The sequence below is a fragment of the Dermochelys coriacea genome, chromosome 2 (assembly GCF_009764565.3).
Source record: "Dermochelys coriacea isolate rDerCor1 chromosome 2, rDerCor1.pri.v4, whole genome shotgun sequence".
NCBI lineage: Eukaryota > Metazoa > Chordata > Testudines > Dermochelyidae > Dermochelys > Dermochelys coriacea.
This window is the reverse complement of record NC_050069.1, coordinates 138,179,822-138,190,472: the sequence shown is the minus strand read 5'-3', so window position 1 is coordinate 138,190,472 and position 10,651 is coordinate 138,179,822. Positions and strand designations below refer to the sequence as shown.

Below are 10,651 nucleotides of genomic sequence, written 5' to 3'. Positions count from 1 at the left end.
CTCCCTGTTGCCTTAACAGGTGGTTCAGACTTTGTATTTATGGTGACTTAAGTTCAATTATTGTGGAGTTTCAAGTGAGATACTATTGCAAATTATTAGCAAAACATTGCTAGTTAAAGAATGTTTTCACAGCTTTGGAAGAATTCTTCTGGTGGTTTGTCAGATGGGTGTGGTCAACAGCCACAGCATCTCTTCAAAGCCATTGAGCTGGCCCTGATAGGAAGGGAAGAAGGATGGTTGACTTTTTTTAACAGCAGGAAAAATGGTTTTTATCCTTGGAGTGAACAAAATAATTAAGTTGTCCCATATGGTTTCACGTTTGTAACTTTGCAGGGCTTTGTGAGGGTACACAGCTGATCTTGTGCAGTGCTTGAGGTGCTCATTGACTTCAAATTAGGTATTTCTAGCTGGAAAGCAATTGTAAGTGTCTGAGTTAACATCTCCAACAGAGAGGATATTTTACTTGCTTGACCCAAACAGGCACATGCTCTGACATCAGAGGAAGTAACAGATGAAGAAATTAAAAAGCAGAATCATAAGCAAATTGTTTGAATTTTACTCGAAGTAAAATTAGAGTATGAAAGCTATTTGACAGTCTTGGAGCACAAATCCAAAAAAGAGGAAAGCATAGTTCATTTCTTTAACAATGCAAAAACATACATCTATGTTAAATACCTAAACAGTACTCAATTTTAATGCAATATATACTTTATGCTGACTTTAACAGTCATTTAATAATCAATAGCTGTACAAATTTGTTTACCTTGGTTTTCTTTAAAGTAAACCACCAGAGTCCAAGCAAAACAAAGTGTAAGTGTGTGTGTGTGTGTGTGTGTGTGTGTGTGTGTGTGTGTGTGTGTTAAAAAAAAAAAAAAAAGACAGGTACAGCATCTGTACAGATGATAGTCCCATGTTTTTTGCTTTAAAAGAAATCACCTGGATTTTGATAAATGTGACACACAATGATGCATGAGGTAACTTTTTCAAATTCTAGGAACCCTGTACCATGTTTCCAAATGGTGCTATGACTTGAAGTCTTTGGAAAACTGACTTGTTTAAGTAGTGACAAGGTGGCCATTCACTAAAAATACCTCTTTGTTTTTGGCATGCCAAGTACTTGGCCCTGAAAGACTTCTAGTGGTACCTGGTTTTGTCAGCTTTAGACGATCATGCAGAAGAATTGTAAAAATTGCGTTTCCCTAGAGATATGTTAAGTGAATTGAACTGGGTCACATTCATAGCGTTGCATCCCCTAAAGTATGGCTAGCTGCCACCTTTCCTTTTCCCAGTTTGTCACTCTGTTGCCAAAGCCCCTGCTTTGCAAAAGTGCTCCAAGCACAGAAACTGTACAAGTGTCCCCACTCCTCTTTTGTGAGCAGGCATGTTCCACATCATGCTTCAGTAAGAAGTTCATCATAACACCCTTAGGGGCCACTACTGTTTTTAAAATATTTACTGTGATGAAGCTGCCATTTAAGCTTAAAGTCAAGTTTTGAGAATTCAAAGGCACAATTAGAACACAATGGTGGTGGTGTAATATGCAAGTACCACACCCCCACTCGTGAATCTCTCCTCAGATTCCCCTGCCTCAGAGGGGTGTTGATCTCCATTACTACTTTAGACAGCAGCCCTTCACATCACAAGATTTGGCCAAACCTGCCTTAAGCTCTTCCCTGAAACTGATATTTGTTGAGTAATTTTCCACTGGGCACTCTCAGGGAACCAATCTTGACCGACCACGTCAATACTGGTTCCCTGTTGTGAAATTAGAGTGCCACTCTCCCTCCATGTTTGTCTTTAGGTCTCAGCCCTCCCCTTCCCCCCTTCTTTTAAATTTCAATGTTAGGGCTAGGTAGCGGCTAGTGCATAAGGAATGGAGAGAGGACACTGGGTCGAATGTGCTTCCTTCCTTCCTTCCTTGTCCAGAGCTAAAGAGGCAGCTGCAACTTCTGCCCTTGTGTTCCCTGTCCATAAAGCTTGGAGTTGTCCAGTGCCCACAGTGATATTAGACACTTTGAAAGGGAACAATAAGAGAGAGAGTCCTTCTGCACTGGCCGGTGGAGTATGGGCACGCACATTCTGTACACTTTCAAAGGGTAGCGTAGCTCCTTCACACCTTAGGAGCTCCTAGAAACATCCTGCCTGTGACTGAGAGAGCAAGAATACTCTAAGAGCTTGGGAAGCTGTAAAAAAACCACAGAATGTAGTGTTTAATTTTAGCCCTAGGTTGGGATTCTAGATAGTGGGGCTCTGGGTGCTCCCTGGGGGCTATGCCAGAAACAGGAGCAATATGAGGGGCTGGACAGGCACAAGCCCAAGTGCTAGGCTGAGACAAAGAGGCAAGATTTTCCCTACATCCTCCACTGAGGACCTCTAATCAGACTGCAGAGGGTGAAAGGTCTGAAGCAGGCAGGGGAAAAGAAAGTGATAAAGCATTGTTCTACAGTGAATTCCTGCCCCAAGTCCTGCTCGAGGGGAGTTCCTAAAGCTTTTCAGCAGACAGATTCTGGGGAGTCCACCAGCCCAAAGACATCAGTCTTTGGTGGAGCATCCACAGGCCCCAGTCATCAAGCAGGAAATACCTTGGGTCGCCAATTCCTACATTTGATCTAAAATTAAACACCAATAAGGAAACTGACAGATCAAAACTTTACTAATGTAGCAGTGGGGATATAAAACACCACCCACCTTATGATTTCTTTACTCTTCCCAGTTTAAAAATAGAGGTGGGGTCCTAGTCATCTTGTGTGTTTGCGATACAGTAACATGCAATATATTGCAGCAAGCTTAGGTCAAGTCTGAGTTTAAGCAAAGTGCACTTTTGACTATAGTACTTAAAAACAGTGACTAATTATATATAAAAAAGCTTGTTGATCTAGACTAATATGTAATCAGATGCCACCTATAAAAAGGCATATGTATGATCACCTTTTTGATCTATCTGCAAATGCCATGAACAAATCAGCAACTGCTAAGAAAATATTTAAGTTATCAACGGTAGCCTCTCCATCATTTCACTATGGCTCAGGAAAAACCCTGCAATTTTTCAGCCTTACTCGGAGGATCCACCATAATTACACTAGCACTTTAGTTCAGTGATGTGGTATCAATCTCTCTCTCATACACATGCATACGCACCTCTAACCCCACAGGATCATTCTAGTTTGAAGTGATAGTATTTCCAAAAGAACTGCCACTCTTTTCTTTCTTGTGCTTGCTGACTTGTGGTTATTATTCCAACTATAAAATAAGGTGCCTTTTAATATTGTTAGTTGTCTTTGGTACCTCATTTATGTCCCCCACCCTCCCGCAAGTAGTGGAGTCTATATTATGGCGGGGGAAAAATTGAAAAGGGAAAAGAAAATGACAAGCACGCTTGTGAAAACTGGCTTCCCCCTGGATTTTCTATAGGTCTGTCTATACTACCCCCCCAGAGCGTGATCGATCCATCCCATGTAGTCTAGATACGATAAATCAACCCCAGCCTGCTCTCCTGTCAACTCCGGTATGCCACCAGGTCAAGAGGTGCAGGCATAGTCGACGGGGGAGTGTCAGCAGTTGCCTCACGGCAGTGAGTAGATTTAAGTACATCAACTTCAGCAATCCCCTCCTCCCCCCACACTGTAGATAAGGCCTAAGTGTGCTGTTATGCCCTGTGTCATAAGGGAACATTTTCAGAAATGTGCTTTTAAAACTACCCTAGTGATGCAAAGTTCAACTTGTAGGGTAAACCAGGTGTAGCACTGCTTTGCATCATTAGAACAGCAAAACACCATCTGGACCAACACTTTGAAGATTATTATTCACTTTTCAAATCTCTCTCTCTCTGTCCCTGCACTTACTTCTTTATCCTCTTTCCTAATGCAGCACGTGAAACTAAAAATTGATCCAGAAAAGAACTTACTTTAAACTTTTTAATCATTGCACTACTAGATATTAGTCACCATAAGGACTATATTTTCTTTCTTGGCTTAGGTTCTCTTTGTTTGATGGCTTTCCTTAACAGGAGCCTTCAAAATAGGGAAGGGAAGAAACTGAAGATGACAAGAAACAGAGAAATTGGTGAGACACTACTAATAAATATAAAAAAGACATTGTGTTAAGCTAATAACTTACTAGGACAAGGTCTTGTATTGCTAGAGAGGAGTATTTTCCCTGAAGGGTTTCAAAGACTGTAAAAGCATATAGAAAGCACTAGTATGTGTCTTATGTTTTGCCCATGGATTTCTTGATTATGAAATGTTGAGCTTGACCGCAGGGGAGACTGAAGATCATTCTTTAACTACAGACGAGATGCAACAGCCAGCAAAACTTCCGTTCACCCTGTACTACTCTGACAATGTACCTCTACTCTGATCACCACTCTGAGCGCTTGTCAAGCGTGGCCCATTGAGTCTCTGGCCTCTTTACTAAGAGGGTGCTAATTGCTGCTAACTGGGATGATGGTTTTAGTGACATAGGTGCCTAGTTACTGAGAAAACTGGACTCAGCTCTCCCAACTCATTTTTACACAGCTCACCTACACACTATCAGAAAGCTACATTCAGTCACTGAGCCATCTGTTCCCTTCCTCTTCCCTACAGTTCAGTTGTAGTTTAGACAGAAAGAACAGTAGCATTGTCACCTAGTATATTTGTGTTTTCCCTGTGAAATGACAGTAACTGTGTCACAGTTGTGATGACTGTCTTCATGTGTGACTGAATCATGTCACAGCTCCGAAAAAGATGTAAAAAGAAAAGGAGTACTTGTGGCACCTAAGGTGCCACAAGTACTCCTTTTCTTTTTGCGAATACAGACTAACACGGCTGCTACTCTGAAACCGAAAAAGATGTGTGAGCCTCTATTCCATATGGACAGGAGAAGAGTAAGACCCTAAAATATTGGAATTTTACCACATCTACAGTGATGCATAGTGGAAACTCTTGTCAATGGGGATTTGCAGAGGTGTGACATTATTTATTAATCTGTATGTGTGGTGGTAACAGCATGATTTTAAAAACAAAGTAACATTTGTGGAAAAATGGTAAAGACAAATGCCACTAGCGCCATGTGAGATGTGATGCTAGGCTAATTTTGGGATGTGGGAAATGCCCATGATCCATTGTAGTAGAATAATCCCTGTTAAAATCATTACAGTTTTTTGCCTTTTCCTTAATGAACATTAACATGGTATTCCCTAACCCACATAAAGCTAACTCCTTGCAAATGGGTAATTAGGCAACACTTTACTTGCAAACTGTAAAGGCTTTAATGGCAACTGCTGTACTAGCATGCTTCTGCCGGAGTAGCACTTTGCAGTGCTTCAGCCCTGTTCTCGCCTTTTTAAAGAATATTTTCTCCCTGCTATTAAAACAAAAATTCCAATAAAAAGCCCCAGTTCCCAGCACCGGCCAGTAGTTCTATAGTCACACTAAATACTGAAGAAGTAGTGGCCCTGGCCAAGGTTTTCTTTCCCTGAAGCTTGCCTCCTTGAACACCTCTCTACTGCTCTCAGAGCAAAAATGGCAACCCTTAGAAAACAGCTTGGGCCCCCTTTGAACCTTTGAGTGGCTGTCCACCTCATGTAGTTCTCACTCCCCCTCAGCCTCTGACTGGATGCCCAAAGAAGGGTTTTTCATTCCCCTTCAGCCTAGCAACCTGGCGGGCTCTGTCTACAGGACTGGTTTCTCCGTCAGAAGATCATTCAATACACTTATTTAGAACACTTCTTAAAAACTACCTGAAAGTCCATCTAATCTTAATACTACAGTGTTCATGTAGTTTGTATCCATGCATCAGTAATCTTTACTAACTTCACCCTGGTAACAAATATAAATAATATAAGGAGGTTTGTGAAGTTCTGCCCATTGCTGATTAAACTGTAAATTAAACATTGATAATTTGGTTGACCAGATGTCCAGTTTTTAAAAAAGGGACAGTCCCATTTTTTGGGACTCTCTCTTATACAGGTGCCTATTACCCCCCACCCCCTGTCCTGTTTTTTCACAGTTGCTATCTGGTAACCCCACTGATAATCCACAGCTGTGTTTAATCTGTCACAAAACCCTTAACTAGACACAGAACTGACACTTTCATTTTATAATTCCCAAATCTCTGCAAAATGCCTTTAAATGAATAGAGAATTTTGTAGCCTATTGATGACAGAGAGAATAGGTGGGCTGATTCTTGTCGACCAAATCAATGCCAAGGCCAGCCAATGATCCAATAGTACATTCTGGCCTAAACAGTGCTAGCCAGATTAAATTGCCTCCCACCACCACTGACAGGACATTTTTAAGTACTGGATCACAAGTCTCTAACAAAGCAGAAATCAAAGCAATCTCACTACACTATTTAAATAACAGAAACCACCCTTCAAAATGTTGCATTTTAATGAATAACCTTAAAAACAACCATTTTTTTTCCAAGCATCATGGCTTGCGATGCACTCCTGGCATTCATCAACCAGCTGCCTATTTTAGACCCCTTTTGTGTCAGTAAGATGCTGCCATGACTAAGCAGAAAATAATACCGAAGCAGACAGCAAGATCTATTCCTCAAAGGAAATTATAAGACAGCAAAATAAATGAACTCAAGCTGAAAAAACCCCCATAATCCTGTTATTCCCCCAATCCTATGACTCTGTGTGTGGAGCTCTATCTATCAAGCAGACAACTAACTGATCTTTCCTTGCACATCTGTGCAAGAAAAGAGGAAGCTGAGCTGTTTACTGGGAACCACATGGTGCCCGGTCACGCACTTGCCAGGAAACCTAGAACCTTCTCCATCAAGCCCATTGTTCGGTAAGTCTGAGAAAACTGCTTCGGGCAGTAACAAATGTTCCTTCAGTATCAGAGAGTCTGTAAAGGAAGGGCTCAAACAAAGTAGCATAACCCTGTGTATATATTGAATATCCACACATCTCTACAAATCATCGGTCATCAACACTCGTCTCGTTTTCAGTCACGTAATGCATGTTCACACTTGGTCTTACATGTGAGCTGCAGAATACAAATCAATTTTGTTCCTCTTGTATTATAGTTTAATTTCCAAAATTTAGTAGTAATTTCCAACAAATATTAGTATCCCCCTGCAGGTTCACTCATGAAAATATTGTACCCTGGTTCTTTACAGTGAAACCTTCAAGGGGATAACTTAATGTTTGCCACAGTGATAGCGTACTAATAATGAGATAACCATGCATAGGGGAAGCTACTTGAATTCAGAAAAGTCCTTTTACAAAGGAAAAGGTATTGGGTAAAACTTTCAAATGATTTAAAGCACTCCTGACTTTCAATGAGACTTTGGTGCCTAACAGACTTTTGAAAATTTTACCCATTAATGCCAAAAAGTGTGGCAGAAGAGTGCGTTTTTCATAAACCTCATGTAGGTGCATGTACAACTAATACATGTTCACTGCAGTACAGATTAGGTATCCCATTGTCTCATGAAGTTCTAACTTAACCATCTAGTGTCGAAACATGTCTATTACTGTAACAACGCAATTTAAGGAAATGCACAACACACTGGAAATGGGATTAAACAGAATCTGTTGCACTAGCCACAGCTAGGGCTATAAGAGAACATCTGAAATCTTGCTCAAACCCTGCTGTTCCTTGATCATGGATTATTTTTTATAGATTCAATATACAAGGAGTATTAAACATTTATTCTCCACAACTGAAATTTCAATTTAGTTGCTACACTAGCTTAACGCTTCCAATTGTATCACCAAGAATTTGGCATTTGCCATATGCTAAAAAACTTTTAGCTAAACAGAAAGCTTCAGCATTTAAATATTAGATTTTTTTTATTTTTACGTTCTTGTTTTTGTGGAATTTTAAACTACATAAATATTTAACGCTCACAAATATTCAAAAATACTGCTGCTTAAATTTCTAATTATGTACCAGAAGAAACATTACAATAAAATATTCTCAGTTTAGCTCTGCTTTTGCCAGAAAAACTGCATGTTGAGAATTTCAACACAGCTGTACTGGAGAAAGCAAAATTATGGCAATAGAGAAGACCTTGAACTGGTCACTATGGTCTACATCAATCTATATATAGTGTATATACACATGGCTGTGAGAGTCTGTACTCATGAATTTTTATGTGTGCACGGTATTCATACTGCACAAAGTTGATTTGTCTGAGTTTATTTCTTCTACTGTAAGGAATAGTGGGAAAAACCTCCTGATAGCACTGAAACCATATGGATTTCATTTCACCCATCCTGTGGCACTACTTTCAATAGCAATGGACTGATTTTTGCAACTCATTCAAAATTTCATTTTTTATCTTAATACACTTGTACATATAACAAACAGTACAAACTTTGGAAATAAGATGCAGTGGTCACTGATACAATACGTTTCACTACGGTATAACCAATACACGAGCAAACATTGTATTGTATCAGAGACATTTTTAAGGAACTTGGATAAATAGGAAGTGTACTGTAGCCTAAAATAAATTACACAATATACAATATATATATTTATACACATATATGTATATATACACATATTGATAGAACGTTTAAAATAAGTTTTTAGAGTTGATCAGTTCTTTGAAGTATAAGGATTACCTGGTAAGCAATCTAGAAACTGAATTTGTCCATAATTAAATAATTCATTTCTAAAACTTACAAAAATATACTTTACTAAATAAGATTTAAAATTCATAATTTAAGGATGCATCATATAGGATTCAGAGTAGCAGCCGTGTTAGTCTGTATTCGCAAAAAGAAAAGGAGTACTTGTGGCACCTTAAAGACTAACAAATTTATTAGAGCATTAGTCTTTAAGGTGCCACAAGTACTCCTTTTCTTTTATCATATAGGATGAAATTCATTCTAATACACATCACTCAAGTGAAGGCCTTCTATGCTATTTAAGCCCCACTTAAACCTAACAGTGCCCATCTTGTTCACACTGTACAACACTTACTCATGTAGTGAGCAGTTCTCATTCCCATGGAACGATTCTCACAAGGGCTACTCAGCGTGAGCAAGAATTGTAGAATTGGATCCCTAACATGGGACTTCAACGTCCTAGCAGGCACTCAAACTTCTCCCATGCTGATTTTGATTTACTTTTATAGGGAAAACAGGTTAAAGCAACATCCCTATATATTTAATAGGGCTATATGTATTAAAGGGCTATGCCATGGCGTACTTTAAGTTATATGTATGTTTTTGAACACAGATTGTAGAAATAATTGTATAGCAAACTGTAGTGTAAAAACTAATTATACACAGAACTTATGTCAGACCAGTGGACCAGAACTTGGGTAAAGCTTTTCTTCCCGTAGAAAAGAATCTTGGGTATGTCTACATTGCAATAAATCACCCACAACTGGCTGTGTCAGGTGACGGGGCTTACAGGGGTTGGGCTGAGGGGCTACAAAATTGCAATCTAGACCTTCCAGCTTGGGTTCCAGAGTCTGGGCTCCAGCCCCAACATCTACACTGAAATTTTATAGCCTTACAGTCTGAAGCCCAGGAGCCCTAACACAGACCAACCCTGGGTGTTTTATTGTAGTGTAAACATACCCTTAGATGCAACTGCACCACTCTACCAACTGCTGCACCCTCTTCAGGAAAGGAGAACGGAAACTGGTCATAAGGAAACTATGTGTAGGACTTGGCACCAGTGTTCTATAAAACTTCTCTCTTAAATGTGTACAATTTTGGAAAAATCTTGCCATCTCAGATAACTTAATAAAGGCTAAATAGCATTCTTGTCCTGTATTTCTCACATCCCTTTTATTACGTTTATGTACTATTTGCTCACTGGGGCTCATGCCTTTCTACCTTGTTTTGTAACAATATACAGCAAAACTCCAAATGACGAGTGAAAAAAAACATAATGGCCCACCATGGTACATTTGTTTAGATAGCAAAATCTTTGTCAAGCGAGTAAAATAAAGCTGCATTTTCAAAGGTTGTTTTTTAAAAATTCTCAACAACAAAAAGGAAAAAAAAGGAAAGAGGGAAGAAAGGACGGCAGCAGAGTCAATGGCACAGAGACACACAGCAGGGCTTTGGTTGACAAATGCAGATTGCCCAAAGACGACGGATGCATATTGAGGAAAATGCCCTTTCGTGTGATGCAGCCATATCTTTTGTGTCTGCACGGAGCGAGAAAACAAATTCAACTGAACAAGCAAAAGCAAAGATCTTCCTTTAGGTCCCTCATTAGTGTGAGCATACTCAGTATGCTAGAGAATTTATCTGAAGCCTTTTAAATCAAGGCCTCTTTATTACAAAAATAAAAACAAAAAAAGGATGAGAGAAGAAAAGATGCTGAAGTGTCATTCTATGTGTCCCTGCAGAGAACAATCACGTCCCGTTTATTATTCATTCTCTTCTCTCATTTCTACGATGTCTGTCATTTCTTCTATCTGTGGCATGTCAGTCATTACTGAGTCTTCGCCTTCCGTAGCTGTCTCATTTTCATTCCGCTTCTTTTTCTAGGTCGAAAAGAGGTTGTATTCATAAGCACATGACCATCTATATTGTTCATTGTGCATCAGCTCAATCCTACAAATGGCAGGCCTTACCAGAAGGAATGTGGTCTAATGTTTAGAATGCAACATTCCTGGCTTCCACTCTTGGTATGCTACTGATTTGTCATGTTAATTTAAAAACTTCCTTTAACACCCCCAT

The 10,651-nt window shown here is 39.5% G+C and overlaps 1 protein-coding gene and 1 long non-coding RNA gene across 3 annotated transcripts in view; one reads left to right on the top strand and one right to left on the bottom strand.

Moving 5' to 3' along the window:
• The first annotated feature begins 525 nt into the window (after positions 1-525).
• Positions 526-8,413, top strand: LOC122458816. The gene is made up of 2 exons (XR_006279094.1): positions 526-4,726; positions 4,829-8,413. It is a non-coding gene; the product is annotated as an uncharacterized LOC122458816 (long non-coding RNA).
• An 866-nt stretch (positions 8,414-9,279) lies between these two features.
• Positions 9,280-10,651, bottom strand: part of ANKH (ANKH inorganic pyrophosphate transport regulator) — a 141,014-nt gene continuing 139,642 nt past the window's right edge. For both annotated transcript variants that reach the window (XM_038391352.2, XM_038391351.2), the window contains exon 13: positions 9,280-10,455. In XM_038391352.2, coding sequence (XP_038247280.1) covers positions 10,339-10,455 — 117 coding nt within the window. In that variant the 3' untranslated portion in view covers positions 9,280-10,338. The remainder of the gene's footprint in view (positions 10,456-10,651) is intronic.